Raw genomic sequence first — 23,143 nt, forward strand, 5'->3', positions numbered from 1 at the left:
CTTGGTAAGACAGCAATGATACTCTGTGCTATAGCAGCTAAAACTCAGCTCTGATGTGTTGCTGCTCTGATGTAATGGAAGGTGGCCAAACAATTGGATTTTCTAAGGAGAAGCAAGAAATGGGAAATTTTGCCTTTATCCTCCCAAGTTTTAAATACTGGCAACAAATTCAGATATTTCAAAGAGTCCATGGACTGAGTCTGTTTGGACTGAGTGAGATAGGTTTGTGAGGCTACTTCTGGCCAGCTGGAGGCTGCAGTTGTTAATGGTGTGATTTGGGGTACACAGGGGGCACTTAGACTTCTAGGCAAAGTAGGGCACAGTGGCTACAGAGCTACAACAGGCAGACTTTCTTTCCTACCCAGCTTTGCAATGTACTGAATGATAGAAGAACTAATCCAAGTGATTTGAATTAAGTTGCATAAGAAAAAAAAAAAACAAAACAACACTTTATGAAGGACCTACAAAGCATTGAATTGGTTGGTTCATGTTATCTAAAAGCCTGTAGCATTTTTCTGTGCTCAAGTGAAATGAGATTTTTTTTTTCAAACGCCATTAAAATATATCCTGATGTTTGAACTAAAAGGTTTCACTTCTCAAAGGGATTTGCTTTCAAATGACCCCTTTTCCCACCCTCAAAATTGATGCTAACTTTATATGGCTAAACTCTTTAGAGTACATAACATACTGCAATGTGACTTCAGGGATAACATTTTTTTTTTTTAAGCAATTCACTTGCAGCAGACGTGCATTAATTTTGAACTGTAATTTCTTATGATTCTGTACCAAAGAGAGTTTTCGTTGAATGCTGATACTGCTGCCCAGTTTGGAGTCTTTTGTATCACAATTTTACTTTGCATAACACAACCAAAGAAATGCTATCTTTCTTAGTAGTTTTTATTCAGTATTGATGCTGGCAAAACAATATTGATATTGATGCCTGGTAATGGAGCCGTATGTGGAACCAATGAAATTATTTTAATCTTAGTAATTAATATGTGTTAATTATGTATGGTGTAATGTATTTTTTATAGTCATGATCAATTCCTACAGCGAAACAATGCAAATTTGTCTGTTGTACTTCTTTATTTGTGAACACTTTCTCCTATATGAGAGTGTATTTCTATCTTCAACTTCAAGATTTTCTCTTTGCAATGAGAATATATTCTCGTACAAAGGATAGCTTATGTGTAAACACAGAACGTGAGTCTTGGTAATCACGTAAGTCCTCTCAGACTTAGCTCTTGATTTATTCTTTTCTTACTCCCTTCATGCTCAGGCTAGTGTTTGGCAGAGAGTCTGGTATTTTATGGATATGAACCTCTACATCTCAATTAAATAAAATTTTGCCTATTTTATGGAAAAGGAACAAAAAAGATATAAAACTAGCAACCTAAGGAATATATTTCATTTCTGAATCTGCTGTCCAAAGAAATAGAAAACACCGAAATAGAAAACAAAATAGTTCTAATGTTATTTTTGTGATATCTTCATATTAAGAAGATATGCTTTTTTTTAAATAAATATTTCTGAATCGTGTCAATCAGAATTCCACAATTTGCCAACGTTCCATGAACATACAAGTGATAAACTGCCTACCCTTGCTTTCATTTACCTGGACTTTTCCTTCTTAAACTTTATTCACTCTCCGTACCCTAATAAATATCTTAACAAATTTTCATCAGTGGCCCAGAATGATTACTTCCATCTTTACCTGTTTTGCCTCAGTGTAATCCATACACTCACAAATGGCTAATGGAACCAAAATTAAAAAAACAAAACAAAACAAAACAAAACAAAAAACCCCTGAAGCATTGGGACTCTAAATTTAAGGTGATTTGCAAATTAATTAATGCTTCATTAGCTCCATTCAAGAAGATATATTATAAAGAGTCATACATGGTAAAAATAGGCAAAACAGACATCATTCTTTCTGGAACCTTCTATCAAAAAAGCCCCCAACCAAATATTTACAACAGAAGAACTTTTTTGATTTACTAGACAAGAGACTTGGGCTTGATAAATCCCAGTCTTTTGAGTGCTTTCTCCAGTCAGCCTTAAATTTTTCATCAATTAATTTCTTTAAAGGTTGTATGAACTATGAGGATTTTAAAAATTAATACATATTAAAAGAATGTCTGCTTGACTATCAAATTTTAATATAAAATATTTAAGACATTTCAAATGGCACATTTTCTTGTATCATGTACTAATTTTAATTATGTATTTTTAGCAAACTCTGACCATTATATATCTCTTTGAAACCTATATATTAAGGTCCTCAAAAGAATTCCCAAACTTGTGGATTTTGAATTTAACTCCATGAATCATAAGACAATTTTCACTCTTTGGTGTGTTTCAAGATAGTAGTTTCAAGTCACCTTTTTAACATGACAAACACAATATATGCAGTGATTTTGTTTTCATGAGCTTACTGAATCTAAAAACAGTGATATTACTCTATAACAAATTAGCAGATGAATCAAATGAATAGTTATTGTATTTGTGGGTAAAGAGTTTTCAGTGTCCAGCATGGTGTTTGGCACAGAGCAGGTACTCTGTGTATATGTATCTCTCTCTCTCTCTCCCCCTCTCTCTCTTTCTCTTTCTCTATATTTATACATATATATATTTACCCAATATATACTCAATATATTATGTATATGCATTATTTCATATCTAATAAGCTCTTTTAATTAATAACAAAATACTTTATGGGATTTTAGTCCATGCAAAGTATTCAGCAAATTTTCTATAAAATTTTTGGTGTCGCTCCTATTCCTAGTTAGAAGTACTGACTTGGTAATACATTTTTGGCTTGATAAGATCCGTTCAATTAAATAACACCCATGGTAGTCTCTTCATATACCAAGTTTACGACATTGACTATGGTTTTGACATCAGACTACTATCATGAAACCGTAGTTGTATCCTCATTATTCTGACTCTGAAATAGCAAAGTGAGCTTTGTATATGAATGGGTCTGGCACACAAATAAAAAGTGGCCTTGTAACTACAATGTTTATGATAAGCACTCTGAATGTTTTCCCTAGAGAAAAAGTTAGACTGTTACCAACAGAAATAAAGGTGACTTGTCACGTGGATAGACAATGATATATGTTCTTATAACAGTTTATCTCAATCAACTAGTTCTTATGTTAAGTCCTTAAAAATAATCAGTAATGTTTTGTCAAAACATCAAACTTTTTTCAGCATTACATTCTGTTCCTCAAACTCAATTTTTAAAGTAATGGAATTTTTTTTTTTTTTCAGGAGGATTTCATGATTCTTGGATAATTTTTACCACATGGACTCAAAATTCAAAACCTCTTCACATTTAATTCAATTTTGGATTCTGAATAAATTTAGTCAGGGATGAATTATAGCAGAGAAAAATAATTTTTTTCGGGACAGAAATCTGCAAATTTATTTTAAAAGCTAGACTGGTGAATCTCTGGCTGGAAAAAAAAAATCCCACAAATGTATAGGCGATTTCAAACACTTTAGTAACTCCAGTTTACGTTAAAATTATTTTTCATTAGAATAACTTCATTAAAATTATTTTACCAAGTCAAAGGACTGTAGAGATTACTCAGTTGCCTCTAACCCATTTTTGTCAACCATGCCTACCCAGCAAGGAAAGGGAGGATGCCAGTTACAATTCAGAGCTGAGTGCTGTGCTTTACTGAGTCAGTAGTGAAGACTTTAAAATGGACCCAGTGGGCAGCTTATTAAAATTAGAAAACAGATCTCAAAATCACCTTTCAAAAATGATGTTATCCAGTTACGTGACATCTCAAAACGAGAAAACGTTTTCCCATTGCATGGCAACTACACAATATTCCAACTTGTCAGCGACTAAAGAGGTTTTATTTTTTTGTTGTCGTTTTTCTGACACAACTGATCTTAAATCTTAATATTTAGCAATTCTAGGCATTCTCACGAATCCTATGACTGAAAATATTTTGTTATAAGGAGAAACACGTACAGGACAGTAGTGTGAACATCTGAATGTTCTCCCTTGAGACATTTTTACCTAAACATGCAGAAATGATGCCCACGGTTGTGTGCACACACATTTCAAGTTCTCTGTATATTCCCCAGGAGTGATTTAAGGTATCTTCCTAAGAGACCATCCTGACACAGGTTTTGAGCTAGCGGATAAGCTCCCCCATCTGCACTCCCCGACACAAAGCTCCCGTTTTCAAAAGAGTCAGAGAGAGAAGCAACACTTACAGCACTTCCAGGTCCCGCAGAGCCCTAAATGCCCCATCTTCAATACAGCTGATCTGGTTGTAATCCAGTTGCCTGTAAACAGATTAAAAGAATATATGTAAAAGGCTGAAGACTATCTGGGTTGGGTGAAAGGAAGTCCCCTGATGGGTCTAGGAAGCCCTGGCTGCAGGAACTGAAATGCTGTCACAAATACACTCATCTGCTTAAGAATGTCACAAGCCATTCTGGCCTCCGTACTGCGACTGAGATCTCTTTTTGTTCTGAACTGTCTGTGCAAATAGCAGCCCTTGGAAAGCTCCAGTAAATAATAACTGTGCCTTATATTAAATGCCATAGGAATGCAATTTCATTACATCAAGAAAAGCTATCCATTAAGAGCTTTCAGCGTCATCTTGCTGAAACAATTTCATTAAGGTAAAGGACTGTAAATCACTTAATGTCACATGCACCCCCTCAGTGACCTAACAGAATCCATTTATCAGAGACGCCCAGCTGCATGTTAATTTCACCATCCTTGGCAAGAAAGAGCAAGACTACTTTTAGGTTTTCTTCTTTTAAAAGCAGTTTTCCTTCGAGAACTCCCAATCGCAAGAGAGAAATGAGGTCCCACGTACCTCCCTGCTATTCCCAACCAGGAAAACCCTTTAGAAAGCGAGCCCTTGTTCTGCATTACGCTTTGCTTAATATCCATGATTTGCACCGTGTGTCCTTACATGTGATTTCCCTGCATTGTAAATATGGCATACTTCCAGTTAAGAAACTCCCCAAATTTCCAGAAAATAAGTTATAAAGTATTAAGAAATTAATCTTTTTGCTTTTCTCAAAGATGTTAATTTTAGCTGCAAACGCAAGAACGCATACTGCAGCAACATCATTAAAACACTACACCAATCTATGCTAAAGAGTGTAAAAGCTTTATCAGTTCCTTCTAAATAGTACAAAATGCCAACAAATGAATCTTCTCTTATAGTTGAGCACTCATTTTTTATAATTCAAAGATGAAAAGACAAAGTTACTCCAAACTTGGTTAAGTCAGTTTGTTCCTGCCACTTGTTTTCAGAATTACAATTTTCTTTATCCAGGCTGACCTATTAATTTGGTTGAAATAAACAGCTAAGTACTAAATCCTACATGTTCTATCTTTATATTATTTTAAATTATTTTTTTAAACAAATAAGCAGTTGTTGTTTAAGTCTAGTAGCTTGATGCTTAGCGATATTATTATTCCAGTAAAGAAAAGTATTTTAAGGCTTCACTTGAGACAGAAACAAAATGTTTATGAAATAGGTGAATTGTCAGTTCTCCATGCATTGGGAGGGAATCGGATGTACAGGGCTCAGACTATGATCATGATACAAATGAATCTTGTCCTCGTTTCAAGTGCGAAATTCACCAAAAAGGCCAATTCACATTTGAGGTGTATTCTTAAACTACTGTTTCAACATTCCCATAAAACAGCTGTTTCTCTCACAAGGCTACGGAATAAAGGTGCAATGATTTAACCCAGTGACTTTCAGAGCGGCTTCTTCAAAATCCTTACTTTAGAAGTTATGTACATAGGGAATGTCTCATGAAATATACATCTCATTTTTAAGAAGGTCTCTAGGGGACACAGACTACCTTGATGTCATGCAAATGGTACAATCTAGGACCTGCAACATTAAAAAAAAAAAAAAAAGGCCAACTCTGGAGAAGATACGGTTTTATTGCTTTTATAAACTAAGGCTTTCCCCAAATAATAGGTACCATCCATGCTACTGTAATAGCTTAAGCATTTCTACTTATTAGGAAGTAATGCAGAAGGATAATTTTATTTTCTAGGAAGACTTTTAAAGCTTCATGATGTAATATGGCTGCTGTGGTTCCAAGAAAACACTTACATTCTTGAGCACTTTTGATTTTTACAGATTAAATTCTTTTAACAATTAAGTTAACAGCCTTTTTATTTTAAAGTGCTAAATATATATCTACACTACTATTCTCTAACCTCTTGAACAATTTATCAAAGCCATTTAAATTAGTACAATGGCATGAAGTGTTACCCTTGACACACCACAAAAGAGAAATTGTTTCCAGACAAATTGGCAAAATCTTTTAATGCTATCAAATTTGCCTAATGCAGTCTCCAGGTTAATCTGTAAAAGGGTGAGCTGTATGTTTGCCCATATCTTATTATCCTTAGCTGTCAATGTATAAGTCAGTGCTGACACTGCTTCTTTTAAATCATGCATACTATACACAAAGGGGAAGACCTAGCATGCCAGAAAGCACTCAAGCAAATCTTGTTCTACAGAGACTGAAAAGCAGATTACTTTCCCTATACCACCAGAAGTTGAGACACTGCTGGAAACTTTGGTAATTTCATCCCTCTTCAACATTGCTCATGGTTGCATGCTTCTGATTCTTAACAGAAACCCAAGTCCTTGGTATTAAAGCACAAGGATATTTGGCTCTCATAGAACCAAAGTTTTCCTTAGAAGTTTTCTGAATGCCATCATGGCTCAGGCCATCGGCCTTCTGAAAACGAAGGTATTGTAAGAAAAAGTTACTTGTACGAGAGAACAATCAAAATGAATAATTTTTCATCAACTGGTGGATTTCCTTATATCGAAAGGAATGTTTAAGCAGAGTGCTGTGCCCGCTCTGATTGCTCATGAGAAAAATCTCTCGGCACAAAAACGTCCATTTGTCTGTATATGGTTCAAGATAAAGAGTGTCAATACCATGCAAAAGCATACTTTACTTCAGGGATTTGGGACTATTTTTTGCACCTTGTTTCTCTCACCCAGTTCACTTCCTTCTCTACCATCTTTTCAAGACCCCGGCCTTTCTGCTTTCTGTAAACAGGAAAGGATCTGTTCTCAGATTTAGTGACAGGCTGATTCTGTTTAGAAGTGATTTCCAATTGTGCAATGAAATTACTCTGAATTAAGGCATTAGTAAGAGGAGAGGTTTTTGTTTTGTTTTGATTTTTACTTCTCCAAAAAGTAGTATTACAATTATTCAGCCAAACAGAGGGTAAATTTCTTGATCTTTGGATAATAAGAGCACTAAGATACATAAGGAACAGCTTCAGGATGCTTTCCTGGTATAGGGGTCACATCCCACAGGGAACAAGATAGCACTTTTTTTTTTTTTTTTTTTTTCTGGAGAGAAAGAACAGCGCGGATAGAGTATTATCAGCGATTTATTTCAGACCTTCACCTGACGTATCCTAGCACAGATTTTGTGGCTTCTCTCCTATATTTCCTACCTCCAGTCTCTTCTGTTTCTGTTTGAATTCCAAATTCCATCTCTATCTTAACCTTCATTGTTCTAGTTTGTAAGGGTGCATTCTAAAGCAAGTGCTTTATCTTTAATTTCATGAAATTGACGATGTTAACAAGAATAGAAAACTTCAAGCTCTCTTTCAGCATTAACATTCTATGATTCTTTTTTCATTGGTCACTATTTCTCTTAGGTTATTCCAGAATAACACTAGATTGCTTGTTTTAATTTTTCTTTGTCCTGGTAAATTTAGTCTTTGATAACGCAGTGTATCTTTATCAAGCAGGTGTTACTCTGAGCCTTGCACACATGAAATTTCTAAAGCAGATCTGATTTTCTTTAACATAAAAAATGATTTAGCCTTGTTTCAGATTTTGATTAATTCTAGGTATGAGCAACAATATATAATGCTGATGAATATAAATTTTAGAAATATGCATATTAAATAACAGAAAGGTTGAACATTTGCTTACTTGGCATCCTGAAATATATCTAGAGATACTTACTGCATTCTGTAACTTTTTATGTTTTTTTTTTCTTTTTCAGGGTCTTCCTGTTTTCAGTTATTAAAATTTGGATACATACTATGTTTGAATTACATATACAAACTCACCTTCCTGCATTAACTTTATTTGTTTTTGTCCTTGCTCATAGAAAATTTATGTTGCACTATAGTGTCCAAGTAATAAGATCTTCTTACCAACTGGTTTTCTTTTTGTGAGAATTAGAACACCATAAAATTTACTTAACTCTGAAACAATACAGAACATAAAATGTCTTCAATAACTTTAAAGCCAGGGTGCCTGAGTGGCTCAGTCAGTTAAGCACGTGACTCTTGATTTCAGCTCAGGTTATGATCTCAGGGTTGTGAGACTGATCCAGTGTTTGATCAGTGTTTGATCCAAACTCAGCATGGAGTCTGCTTGAGATTCTCTCCCTTTGCTTCTCCCTCCCTCTCTGCACCTCTCCCCACTTTGTGCTCTCTCTCTAAAATAAATAAATAAAATCTTTAAAAAAATAACTTTAAAGCCAGACAGAGTCTCCCAGTATTTCAACAAAACATATTATAACTATGCTCTGATTCTCCAAGGTTTTTTGAGCACAAGAAACAGAAGTTTAGTTCATATTCATATTGCTATAAATGGCAAACTCCAAAAGTTTAGTTGACTTAAAATAATATATCAAAGTGGTTAGAATCAATAGGAGGGAGAAACAACATTTTGCCATTTGGAAAGAAACCTGATAAAACATATAAATCAAATGGCAGAAATAAAATGTTGTTAAGGATATGGGTATGATCTGTTCTATTTCTTCCCTTGTGTGTATAAAATTCAAGTCAATATGAGTGCCTAAATATACAAATCTTATGCCAATAATGACTCTTAAATAAGCAATTCAAGATTTAAGTTATAATGGATAGAGGACAAGAGAATAATGTAAATTGACCCATATGAATGAACACCCACCCTAGGCTGAAGTTTTGGCAACCATGTCATTTAACCTCAGCATAAAAGCACATCAGTGCTAACCCAGGTATTAGTGAATAAATCTACCAAAGGAAGGACTATCCCCTGAAGAACGCTAAATAATATATTTGAGAATTTGGTCCTTCTGAAATCTTTCAAGAAAAATGTTGTGGGGTTTTTTGCTTAGGAATAAAGAATCTCAGTTTTTATTGAAATTGTCTATGGTATAAAGTTATATCTACTTGCTAATTTATTAGGGAAAAGTGAAAGGTAAGTTCTAAGAGACATGGTACCAGAAAATGGAGGAAAAACAACCAAGTAGCCCTTCACTTTCTAGTAGCTCTTGTAACCTAATCAAAGGTGGTAGAAACTGAAACTGACAATTGCTTACATTTACTGAAAGCAGAGCAAATAGCAGGGTCTGTATATATTATATCATTTTTCCTTACATTAACTTGAAAAGCTAAATGTTCTCATCATTCTGATTTTATAGAAGAGGATGTGAAGCTCACATAAGTTTAATAACTTACTCAAAGTAAATAAGCAGTGAAATCTTGATTCAGATTTAAATCTGTGTATTGCTGAAGTCCCCACTCAATAGTAAGTATTCAGGGAAAGAGATTCAGGAACTGTTCATTCTGCAAATGAAAGGTTCATCTCAATCTCTGATGCCCAAACTTCAAAGACAAAGTCAGCATGTAAAGAGTGCTATAGAATGTCAGGGAAGGAACAGATCACCCCATGCTGAAGTAGTCTTGTGTGAGGAAAGAAAAATCCTGAACCTAAAACAAAACAAAACAAAACAGGTAGAATCCAGAAAGACAGAAAATAAAACTGGGTATTCCCTGTGGAGGGAAAAGACCCAATCAAGAACAGCTGTGAGCGCGGTTTTACAATGTTCACAATGAATGCTTGTAAGAGAGAGGCCATTAAGGCTTGAGCAAGGAGCTTGCGTGCAGATTCACTGGGAGAGGGGGCTGGAAGCTTGGGTGGATGTCAGAATGTTAGGACAAGTCAAAATATCTAAAGAAAGCATGCTATTCATTAAAAGCCTCTGTTCTCTCAGGAAAGATTCTACATTCCTCAGAACCTGTAAAACTATGACAATATTATGCTATACCCTCAAGGCTTTACCATAGGGCCAAAACAAAGAATTGTTGTTTTTAATAAGGTGAATGATTTTTGAGCCAGGGAGTGACAGGATTAAAACAGAAAAAACAAAACAAAACAAAACAAAACAAAACAAACAAACAAACAAAAAAAACCAGTGCTTTATAAAAACAAATTTGCCTGCAATGTTAAACTTAACAAATGAGAATATAGACTGGAGATCAAAATTCAATCAGTACACTACTGTAATAGTTCAGAAGTAGCAAAGTGTGCCAGTTCAGGGTTGGGGAAGCAAGAAAACTAAGGATATGTTCTATCTCAAGGAAAACATAGCAGCCATGGAAAGATCACACCAAGTCTTATTTTATACATATGTGAACTGGATTCCCAATCACTCAGATAGTCTTGTGTTTTGTTTGTTTTATTTTGTTTTGGAAAGTGTTTATGATAATATGTTGTATAAATTCATTTTCACATAACAGAATAATGTCATTGAAGAAAAATGCTAAGACACCCTGCCGACAGAGCAAAATGAAAAGTTGGAGATGTTGTTGTTAGCAACCTTGATTGTAGTTGTGGGGATTATCACAATTCAGGATGCCTTCCGAGTGACTGCAAACCAGGAAGGTTACAGGACCATGGACAGTTCCCACGGTACAGCTACCACCTCCAGAGCACCCAGACAATTGTGGCTTATCCCGATGTCTACAGACCAGATTCTCGATGTTTAAGAGGAGCTGTGTTCATTGAAATGAAACTTAAGTTTCGTACTAACTATCCAAATGACGAGCCATCTCTACAGGTTTGTTCAGAAGGTACTATATCTCACTTAAGACCTGTGGCATTTAATCTAACACAAAAGATAGCAGGCCCCTTCAGTGAGAAACCAGCCTCCTCTTCAAAGTCTCCTCAGCCTCAGGTTTACTGAAAACATTCTAAGAAAGAGCTGGAAGGACTAAAAGATATAATTTAAATTTGATATCAGTGAATTTTGTTTTTATGATAATATACTAAGTATATAAGTCTGGTAAGAAATATAAGGAACTAAACATGAAAACTAGCTGATTATAGCAGATAATTTGCAATTACAACAATTCATAAGACAAAGCTAAAAGAAGTCTTTCATTTGCATGGTAAAATACAAAATACACTCTTCTAATTGTTACATATTGATTTTATAATATGTGAGCAACACTTGTTCCCTTACTGGTATGTAGTATCTTGTGGGATACTAATTTCCCTAGTATTTAAAACCAGGGAAATGTAAAAAATAAAGTAAAATACAGAAGTCTTTCTGTGTCTCTAGTCTAGGATGGCAGATTTTCCTTCTATGGGTTTTAAGGCTCCATCGATAAAATAAATTGAAGACAGAGTTCCAGAAAAAAATGAAATTTCTAAATAATATAAATACCTATATGACAACATATAGATTAACTCTGTCTTTCCCGTTTGCCAAATCTTACTGCCAATAATCACTGCAACCCAAATTAACTGATTTGTTTCCTAAAAAGTCATGGCTATACATATTTATTTCCAAATAATATGATGACATGCTCAAAGAAAACAAAACTAAATCATCTTACAACCTGACCCTTGTCTATAAATTAATGCATGTTAAAAAAGGAAAAATAAAATAAGATGAAAACAGACAGGGCGAGCAAACCATAGGAGACTCTTAACTCTAGGAAACAAACAGTGTTGCTGGATGGCAGGTGGGTGGGGGGTGGGGTAATTGGGTGATGGGCATTAAGGAGGGCACTTGATGTAATGAGCACTGGGTGTAATACGCAACCGATCAATCACTAAATTCTACCCTGAAACTGACAACACACTATATGTTAACTAAATTGAATTTAAATATTTTTTTAAAGATAAATACAAATATTTTCCCTAACCTGTTTTTTACTGAGAGGTGGTTTTCCTGCAAAAGGTGGGTACAACTCATATAGGGTTAAGGGAATTCAGGTTAATGCAAGCAAATGGAAAACACATGTCTTTATTTATAAAGGCAATAAACATTACAGTTTGGAACACAGAGTACACTTTGAGGGTGTACTGCAAAATGAAAGAAGAAAAAAGAAGGTTTGATCTACCTTACAAGTATATCCAAAATGATGCATGCTGTAATTTAACTATTTTAAGTGTTTATGTTGTGCTCACTAAAGAAGCTAAAAATATGTTAAAGTTTACTCTCATGATATGAAGAGCAACTAGCAATCTATTGCAATTTTAAGCTCATATATCTGTACAGTTTTCTTGCTTAAATCTGGGGATAATTATAACTAGGAATGTTTTGTCATAAAAACAAGAGACTTGGAAAATCTTTAATCTGTGAAGATGGATGCTTAGAGAATAAGCTCATGAGTCCCAGCAATAAAGCAAGGCTTAATTTAAATATTCTTCTAAATTATTCAATTAAATGGAAATACCTCATAGATACTTGTAAACAAGGTAGTTTAAATAATATAACATGTCTTAATTCAAAATCTGATCAGGAGGCAGCAAGGCTTTACCTCATCAGTGTTTCAATAAATTAAACACATACAGAAAGCTTATTTTTGTGAGGCTTCAATTGGTAATAATATGGTTTTGCTACTTTAATTCATACTTGAGTGGGGAATTTAAAAACATGTAAATACTACGGAAAAGTGCTGCCAGTGACTAGCATAAACACTATAATTTAGTTGGTATTTTAACATGATCTTGTTATTCTCAGATATTACAATCTAAAATGTCAGGAAAAAGAAAGTGGCTGGAGAAATTTAGGTATTAATTAAGTTAAATTAATTAATTAAAATTAGGTAACAAAATAAAATATACAGAGTTTTCTTCCAGTTAAGAAATTAATAGCAATAAGCAAAAAAGTTATAGGAATTCCTCCCTGGAGATGTTTAAGAGCAAGATAAATGTTCATCTGCCTAGAATAGTTTTAGTGTGTCTTGCCTGGAGGAAGAGGAATAAAATCTGCTAATTTGCAAAATATTCACAGCATCAGTTTCTTATTGTCAAGATACTGCCTTGGGCATACTTAGCCAATCCACAAGGTTAGAGTAAGTGCTTCCAGTGAAAATCTTCTGATACCTGGAATTTGCTATGAATAAGGACTGAATGTGGTAAATCCAATAAACCTGTTACAGTGCATCAGACTGAGCATTTAGACAGCTCTATACAAAATATCGTCATATCGTTGTAATGCAGCTAAAGAACATATTTCTTCTGTCTAGACTTTTTTCTCTTTTGTTCTCTGAATGAGTTGGAACAGCAGCCATCCACGGTGTAGGATTATCCAAACTCTAATTGCAACAGTGGAATGGTAAGTAGAACAGAGTATATTGTACCTCTCCTTCCCACACTGAATAATGTTAATATTAATGTTTATGGACTTTTATTGAGTCAGTACTTGATGACTGACGGTTACTTTTAATAATAATATGAATTAAAATTTACCCTCAATTCTAACATATTTTAGCAGGCATCTTCTTAACTTTTAATGGTAAAACTAATCTTCATACAAAGCCCCATGAAACTATTTTTTTTTTCTTGGAACAATGTAGTTTGAACAATGTTTCAGTTATAGAAACATGCATTTTAAGTGTGAAATTCTATAGAATTGTAGCTATGATCCTAATTAATTAAATAAACTTAGAAATGCATTGTGGTACTTCAATGCTGCTCTAAAGGTATTTGACATTGTTATGTGTAAGGCAGCGAGAACAGTGGAAATTGATTCTAACTTTGCATTGATTCTTTAATAGATTCTAACTTCTTCAATCTACCCTTCTCTGCTGTGACTCACCAACACATAACATGAATCAAAATCCTTGAAGACTCCTTTAGATTTTCTTTCAGGAACTATTTCCTATGTTTCCCTGATGACCTCAAGCCATGATTTTTATCTTTTTCTTTCCTCAGAACTTAAAGCACGTAATATCTTGTTTATAAATCAGGGTCTGATGAAAATTTAGTACTTTCTGCTATATTTTCTTTTTCCACTTATTAGCCCCATGTCCAACTGACTTATACTAGACACGGATCTATCCTAACCATGCCCAATATTGCAAACTATTTCATGTTCTACTTTCCTAAATCTTTACTATATCTTTTGAGGGGCTGACTTCTAGTGGTTGATTAGTGAATACATACAGAATGAAATAATACACTCCATTTCATAGCATTTTACCAAAAGGTCTTTCACATATTTTCTCTCCCTAATAACTATATCAAACCCAAGCAATTTTCATTTTCATTCTACACAAGTGAAACTAATACTCAACAGAGTTTACTTATTTGTCATGTCTACAAATCCAATACGTAATGAGATTCTAAGACTCCAGTCCTAAACCCATCTCTCTGTATACATATTCACCTTAAATTTGAAGGGAAAATGATGCATATAGGGGAAGAAAAAGATTTTCAAGATTCTGGCAAACCAGTATTGCATTCTTCATAGTAAACTGGCTAGGATCTTACTTTTCTTTTTATCTCTAAACTTCTAAAATCATAGTCTTTAAGGATAAATGAAGAGGATATATGAAGGAATCCCATCATGACTGGTATCTCATTCCCAAATGTATCCTTAAATATGGAAGACGGGTTACTTATAAACTTGGATTCCCTGAATATCTTTACTAAGAAGATTAAAAGCCACCTGTTTTAAGGATTTGGAGATAATACTATTACAAGATTGCAAGTGGCATTCCCAGAGAATGGTCAACTATAGCCATGACTATCCTTTTAAGTGACATATAGGCAACTTGAGTAGATGTTGTGCTGGGATCTTCATATAGTTCTGACGAAAAATAGTATACAAAGGTAGTTTTAACACCTTACATCTCAGAATCTACCAGAAGACCTCCTCAAACCCTTGCAAGAGAAGACAAAATAAGAAAGCAAATAAAATCCCCTTAACATGCAAACATTCATGAAAACCTAGGGCCAGAACTTTATTGGCTCTACACATTTAAATCTAAAAGTCTATATTTTTCTGTCTTCACCTGTACATTTAGAAATTACGGATTTAATGCCAAAATCATCTACATTGAGGAGAAGATGCAGAGGCTGAACCTTGTAGCTTTATAAGCAGTCATTCTCTTTGATGACAGAAAACATCTGTCTCACTCTTCCTACTGGAAAAATAATGTTGTATCCCACCATGGAGAATGCTGAATATAAGTTAATTCTTGAAAAGTGCCGGCGCTGTTTATCACTAGCTAAGAAATATTGAATTCCTGGTAGTTAATCTCAGCCGGGATAGGCTTTTTCCCCCTACATTCCAAACTAATGTGAAAGCTAAGGACAACACTTTATGTCCTAGCATTTGCAGTCAATCAAAAACAGTCATTTTCAAAAGCGTGTGCAGTATTTTAGAATTTATAAAGACACATATTGACAAAATTAGGATTGTCACTGAAATCTTAAATCCAATATGTATCTTCAAAGAAATAGGCATTTGTGAAAAAGAAAAAAAAAAAACAAAAAAACAAAAAACACTCTACACAAGACACTAGATGTATAAAGGGAAAATTCAGAAACATGGTTCCCTTTACTTCATTTTTTTTTTCTTTTGAAAGAGGGCTATACACGTATTCTTCCATAAAGATACAGGAGAAAATATGTAAGAGAAATAGTCACACAAAGGGAAAGACATAATTTTCTCTCACTCTCACACTTTTGGCATATAATGAAAACAGTGATTTCAAAGTGGTAAAAAAAAGAAAGAAAGCAAGCTAGCCACAGCTCCAGGCTCCAGGCATCTGTAACAAGAAAATATTATCTACTCTTTCTAGAAAAAAATAGTTTATATTCTGCATTTCCAATAAACACAGATAACAACAGAAAAGGGAGTTATTGATGTACGCTGACAGTAAAAGTGGAGAAAATGCATTGTAAATACCTTTTAATCAAGTCATTTCTTGAGATTTCATAAGATTAATCACAAAGTTTGAAGAATGAATTTGATAACAGCTTCAGATGCAAGACATCTTTTACATGAGAATTTCTCCAAGTAGCTTGTAAAAACAATTTAAGACTTATTGTTACAAGCTCTCCTAACCAAACATAAAGACAAATAGGCCTTTGGCTTTTCTTTTGACACATTATTTAATATAAATTTAACATTAAAAATAGGTAACTATAAAATGACAGTATACATTAGAAAATAATACTTACAGATTTTTAATGTCAACTGCCCCACGGAAAGCCTTCCTTGGAATTGCCTGAATTTGGTTTTCACTGAGATCACTAAAAATGACAAAAAAAAAAGGTCAAGTTATAAAATATCATTTGAAAATTATTTTATCAACGTGTTTGACAAATACTAAAACACCTCTTTAGAAAGCTGAAAAAAAAATCCTATCAGGATCATAATTAAATCCATATTATTAGATGCGATTTCTAATACAAAAAACTTATATTTATAATGCAGCTTAAAAGGTTGAACTAAATGGCTTCTTGAAGTACTTTTCCAAATCTTTAATTTCATAATAAATTATGAAATATGATTCTCTTAAATTTGAGTTGATTCAATTCTGTGTTATAAACTATTTCTTTAAAAACAACAAAAAAACAAAAAAATAAAGAAAAAAAATAAAAACCAAAAAAACAAAAACAAAACCCAAACCAAAAAAAAAAAAAAAAAGAGTAAATTGTCCCTAACTCAATTTCAAGGGGTTCTTAAGTTTTCGTACTTGATATTTCTCCAACATCACTGGCATAACTTACAAAGTATATAGGAAAGAAGTCCATTTAAACATCCTAGAGAGGAGCGGCCAAAAACTGATAAAACCTGGGCGACATGATTCAGTTTTCACAGCGCTTTAAGTCATCTTGAAAATGGAACATGGCCGTACCAGGCCAACAATAAAACTAACCGTTCTTGCATGAAATATTAACAGCAGGTTGATTTAAAACCTTCTTTAAATAATTCTATTAAAACCATAAACACAGACTGTCTATATTTGCATTTTAATTTAATTGAGAAATACATTTTAATCAAGGGGGAAAAAAAGCACTCTTTCAGTTGGAATGAGAAGTTTGTAAAAATCACTCATCTCATAAAATGGATCGTTATTTTTCCCTCAGAGTTCAGATGCAATTCAATGAGCTCACATAGTATTAGCCTTAACAAGTAGGATATAAATATACATGCAGGAAATGTAACTGAAAACAGAAAAATGCTCATCTAATTTTAAGTCACACTACCACACCATAGAAAGTTGAAATACCAAATAAATTATTACAGTCACAATGATGGTGCTAAAATTATTTTTAAAATTCTAAGATAGCTGATGCTCATTAGGAAAGATGAAACTACTAACCACAGTACATAGATGATGAATACAGAGCCACTTTCCAATTATGCGGAGGCATAGGGGATGGATTCAGCCACATCCTCTCCCCGAACGCTTCTTATGACCAGCGCTTGCCGTTCACATAGTTGTGGCCACGCAATAGAGATAATTGGCAGAAAGGGAGATTTAGAGTGTGGTCCTGACCTCATTAGCACCAAGTTTTAAACAACTGAGATTTGCATTCATATTTTAATATCTACACTGTCTAAATAAAAAATGTTCGCCAAGCAATTTGTAAAGAAATAAACGTTCTTATATTTAAGGAGTAAAGGTCTTTAGGGGGAAAAAAAAAAAAGCAAACACACATACTTTATTTCAAACAGTAAATTTACAATAGGTGCTTATGTAGGAGTTAAAACAATCGTCCATTTCCTAAGTGCTGTAGCTCCGTTCCTGCTTTCAGTAGTTTCAGTATATCCCTAAGAGTAATAAAACTCCATTTCCTTAAAAATTGCTTATTTCTCCAGCTTGTCATTGATTCAGACTGACTTCCTTCCCTTCATTACATCAGGTTAAGATATTTAACAGCCTTGATGCTGGAAAAGTGTGGAAAGGAGGCTACCGAGCAGGAAGAAAGTAGAGAAAAACACTGGAAAAAAGAAAAATCAGAATGTAATAAGAAACAAAGAGGAAAAAAAAAAAACACTGAACCCAGGCAAATCTGAATCTTCAATGCTCCATGAAAATCAACAGTGGTGGTGTTACTGCTGTGTCTCTGTCAATTCAATGTTTTCTCATCACTTGTGTTTCTCTGTTTCTCCTAAGATGAAGACTGCCTTGGAGGCTCTAGGTGAATAAAAATGGCAGTTGTTTTCCTCAGATCTTGCCTGCTTTCCAGGCTCTGCCGTCTTCCCATCCAGTTGGCTGGGGCCATTTCATTTGCTACGTACAGTCTCAGCTCTGCTCAGTCTCCAGGCACAGTTTTTCCTAGGATCCTATTTTCAATGGGGAGATGGTGGGTGGGAGGAAAGTCAGAGGGATATGAGGTGGTTCACAGTGATATCACTGAGGAAAGTGAAACGTACAGTCAGATGACCATTCCTTCTAAAACAGATTTTAGTAGAAGCTTCTGAGTCCCATAGGCAGAATTCTGGGAGGTGGAAGGGTTTTATACTGCTAACACTTAGCAATCTTTTATTTTTATGAAAGAAAGAGAAACTGTTAACTGTCAATCTCAGAGCCTTTTTGCTCCCCTAGGTCAATGGTTTATGTGTGGCTGCCCCCCAACTAGACTGCTTCCCAGACTATTTTATAGGGTCTCTGCCTTTGTGTCCTGTTCCAGGGCAGGCAATTTCAGTTCGGGATCTCAGGACCCTCCAGTTAAGTGGACCATGTTCATCATGAAAGGAGAAAGAAACAACACACTTTTAGCACCTAGGGTATGCAATAATTTTTTAGAAGTAATATGTTATCAAATATGATCTATATTTCCTTTAATCCCCATAACCACTCTTCCAAGTGGATAACATTATTCTGGTTTTATAGGAAAGGAAATTAAGCTTCAGAAAGGTAAGGTATTATTGCTAAATAATGAGACAAATTGTTTAAGTAAATATATAAGAAAGGAAATACAAATAAATACTGAGTTGGGATTTGAGGAATTCTAAAGATGATACAAGTGGCGACTTAATCTCAATATATCCTTCCTGTGCCCCAGAACTTAAAAGGCTTTTCCATAAGTTATCCTACCTAGCCTCTGGTTTATGTCCTTTGCCATATGATGGATTGGACTGTTAGAACAATGACTCATATTTTCTATATATAATCAGGGGGAGGTTACCAGTTATTTCAATCCAACATATATTCATTTAAGATCTACTACATGCAAGGTATTGACTGATGTTGCACGATTACTGGGCTGGGGTAAGGCCCATTTCCTGGCTTCAGGAATTTTCAAATCCAGTAAAGAAGATAATAAGCAAGTAGCCAAATAGAAGGCTGGTTGAGAGACTTAAATTATCATGAGTCTACAAAAGCAAGACAGCACACTAAGAAAAAAGGTACCGCGAATGTGTTCAGATGTAAGGTGCGTGAGCAGAGGATAGCACTTCTATTGAAATAAATGGCACAAGTGAAATATGGAGTGGGAAAAGCAGAACTTTTCATGAGAGTAGGCTTTAGTCTCATTTGCTTAGAAGATAAAACATCCAATAAATAAATACAATCTTAAAAAAAAAAAGAAGGTACAACACCCACAGTGGAGTAATAGGGGAGGAGGTCAGAGGATAAGTCAAAGGTGTGATGAGTAGATTTTTTGGTACTACTTGAGAAGTGCATTCTTATTTCAGCACACGATGGCAGGGAGGGAAGGGTGGTAGGTAGGAGCAGGGCAAGGGCAGATAAGTTAAACTGGCAATGGGATTTAAGATGAATATGTGACATCAAAAACTTGAGTCTGGAAGATCAGACACAAGACCTCTATGATAGCTGGAGAAAGGGTGGTGAGAACAGTAAGCATTGTAACAACCAACAATGTATCACTTGCTTACCATAGGCAGGTTAACAGCTGCACCATCTCCCACTCTATAGATAGAAAAGGCGGAGAAGATTAAGAGTGGTATCAGGGATTCATGAAAAACCAAAACTCAGAAGTGGATTGTATGTGGATATGGATTTGTCAAGGGAGAGAAAGGAGACAGAAGTACTCTGAACTTAGATTAAATGTCATGTTAATAAAACCGGGGAATCAGAAGAGCCATTTGCAGTGTCCATAATGAGTCTGGTTTTGGAAGTTTTTTGATTCAGTTAGAAAGATGTGATATGTATATCACAAAATTTGGTGACAACAAAGATAGTATATTGTTAGTAAGAGATGTGCAGTAATTGAGAAAGGTGGTTTAGAAGATCAAAAAAGTAAGTCACTGGACGTTAGATGGATTCAGGCCACTTTCAAAACAGAATAGGATTTTTTTTTTTTTTGAACCTTGGTGAAAATGACAAAGCTCAGTAATTCTCAGCCTTCAGTGTTGGAGAAGGCATGGCAGACAGCGGTTGGCTGGAATCCAGAGAGAAAGCCGGCATGTCAAAGGATTTAAGAGCATAGATTGCAGACCTAGACTCTGCGATGGACTATCTGCCGTTTATTAACCACATGCCCTTGGAGGAACTGCTTACTCTCTTCTGAGCCTCAGTTTCTTCATTGGCATATGGGATAATGATAATGTTACTGCACAGGACTGTAAGGTGAATTCAATGAGTTCATACGTTTTTAAAAAATTTTAAAAAGATTTTGTTTCTTCAGCAGAGAGAGGTCATGAGTGGGGGGAGTGGCAAATGGAGAAGCAGGCTCCAGGCTGAGCAGGTTGCTCAATGCAGGGCTCCATCCCAGGACCCTGGAATCATGAACGGAGCCGAAGGCAGAGGCTTAAGCAACTGAGCCACCTCGGCAACCCGAGTTCATACTTTTAAAATGCTCATAAAAGATGCTCAAAAAGTACCTGCATATAGTAAGAACCACAGAGCTGTTGGGTTACAGACATGTTACAACTGTTTTACTCAGAGCCTGTTATGTGCCCCTGAGTGTACTCTTTCGCTCCTTGAAGAGCATTGCAGGTGATGTGAGACATTACTGATGGGAGTGTACTGTTCTGCGAACTGGGTGGAATGAGAAAAATGAGTCAGGACTACTGAGTTAGCAGGATGGAGCTGCCAAGGGAAGAGTTTGTAATTATATCACTAGGCAGTAGAGTGTAAAAATGTGTTTCAGAGTAGGAAAATGGCTTGATTGGAGTTGATTTTTAGGAAGATTAATCTGGAAATTGAATGTTGGAGTAGGCAGGGACAATGGGCAGAGAATTGGTATTGGACAGTGTTGGTGGAGAGAGACAGTGGGTCTCCAGTTAACTAGAAAATTCTTTTTGGTGAATATTAAGTAACAAACTTTTCAGTTTGACTCGGGTCCAGATATCAGGTCCTCAGTGAAAATTAAGGTTATTTTCATCTCGGGGAAAGCTTGCAACCACTCAAATTTTCTGAATAAGGAAATAACAAAATACAAAAGTGCAAAAGGTGGGGAAGACAAGGGCAGAAACTGGAGAAATGGGATTGAAGACAAGGAGACTAGTTTAGTTTTGTGGTATTCTGAACCCAGGTAAATGGAAATATATTCTGTGCTCATAAATTGGAAGAATTAATATTGTTAAAATGTCTTTAAACCCAAAGGAATCTACAGAGTCAATGTAATCCTTACCAAAATTCTAATGCCATTTTTCAAGAAACAGAACAAACCATCCTAAAATTTGTAGTGAATCCCAAAAGACTCTGAATAGCTAAAGCAATCTTGAAAATAAGGACAAAACTGGAGGTATCACACTCCCTGAATTCAAATGATATTCCAAACCTACAGTAATCAGAACAATATGGCAGTGGCATAGAAACAGACACATATACTGATGTAACAGAAGAATCCAGAAATAAACCTATACACATATGTCCAATTAATCTATAGCAAGGGAGCCAAGATTATGCAAAAGGGAAGGATGGTCTCTTTAATGAATGGTTTTGTAAAGTGGACAGCCACATATATAAGAATGAAGCCAAACCCCTATATTAGACCATACACAAAAATCAATTCAAAAGGGATTAAAGATGAACATAAGACCTGAGGCCATAAAACCCCAAGTAGAAAATATAGGAGATAAGCTCTTGACATCTGTTCTAGCAGTGATATTTTTTCAATTCGACACCAAAAGAAAAGGCAAAGAAAGGCAAAGATGAATAAGTGGGACTATTTCAAACTGAAGAACTTCTGCACAGCAAAGGAAACCATCAAAAATAAAATGCAAGGGGCGCCTGGGGGGCTCAGTGGGTTAAAGCCTCTGCCTTCAGCTCAGGTCATGATCCCAGGGTCCTGGGATCGAGGCCTGCATTGGGCTCTCTGCTCAGCAGGGAGCCTGCTTCCCCCTCTCTCTCTGCCTGCCTCTCTGCCTACTTGTGATCTCTCTCTCTCTCTGTCAAATAAGTAAATAAAATCTTAAAAAAATTGCAAGGCAATCTATAGAATGGAAGAAAATATTTGTAAATCATAACCCCTGATAGGGGGTTTATATCCATGACACATTAAACACAACAGCAAAAAGAAAAAAGAAAAAAATCTCTTAGTGATGTGAAGTATCATACTGACTGTTTTGTGAATATTAAACTACCCTCACATCCCAGGAATAAATCCCAGGAATAGATCATTGTGTACGATGTTTTAAGTATACTGTTGGATTCAGTTTGCTAACATTTTTTTTGCATCTATATTGAATAGACTTTTTTTTTTCTAAAGAAAACATGCAAATGGCCAATAAGTACATGAAAAAATCCTCAACATAAGTGTATACATCAAATGCAAATATAAAACCCACAATGAGATATCCCCTCACACCTTTAAGAATGGCTGCCATCCAAAAGATAAGAGATAACGTTTTGGTGAGGATGTAGAGAAAAGAGAATCCTTCTGTACTGTTGGTGGCAATATAAATTGGTGTGGCCACTGTGGTAAACAGTGTGGAGGATCTTCCCCAAATTAAAAATACAATCACTGCATGATCCAGCAATTCCACTTGTGGGTATTATCTAAAGGAAAGGAAATCACTATCTCAAAGCAGTATCTCCATTCCCAAGATTATTGCAGGATTATTTACAATAGCCAAGACATGAAAACAATCTAAATTTCTTTGATGATTAAATGGATAAAGAAAATGAGGATAGAGAAATGAACACAATTGAAAA

At 35.1% G+C, this 23,143-nt stretch overlaps 1 protein-coding gene across 4 annotated transcripts in view; it reads right to left on the reverse strand.

Annotated features, from left to right (window-relative positions):
- The window catches only part of SLIT2 (slit guidance ligand 2), a 350,509-nt gene that overhangs the window by 124,481 nt on the left and 202,885 nt on the right, over positions 1-23,143 (reverse strand). For all 4 annotated transcript variants that reach the window (XM_032854244.1, XM_032854235.1, XM_032854264.1 and 1 more), the window contains exons 5-6: positions 16,248-16,319; positions 4,237-4,308 (exon numbers count right to left, since the gene is read on the reverse strand). In XM_032854244.1, the coding sequence (XP_032710135.1) occupies positions 4,237-4,308; positions 16,248-16,319 (144 nt within the window). The remainder of the gene's footprint in view (positions 1-4,236; positions 4,309-16,247; positions 16,320-23,143) is intronic.

This window comes from Lontra canadensis, unplaced genomic scaffold (assembly GCF_010015895.1).
Source record: "Lontra canadensis isolate GAN:19392208 unplaced genomic scaffold, GSC_riverotter_1.0 scaffold1, whole genome shotgun sequence".
Classification (NCBI taxonomy): Eukaryota; Metazoa; Chordata; class Mammalia; order Carnivora; family Mustelidae; genus Lontra; species Lontra canadensis.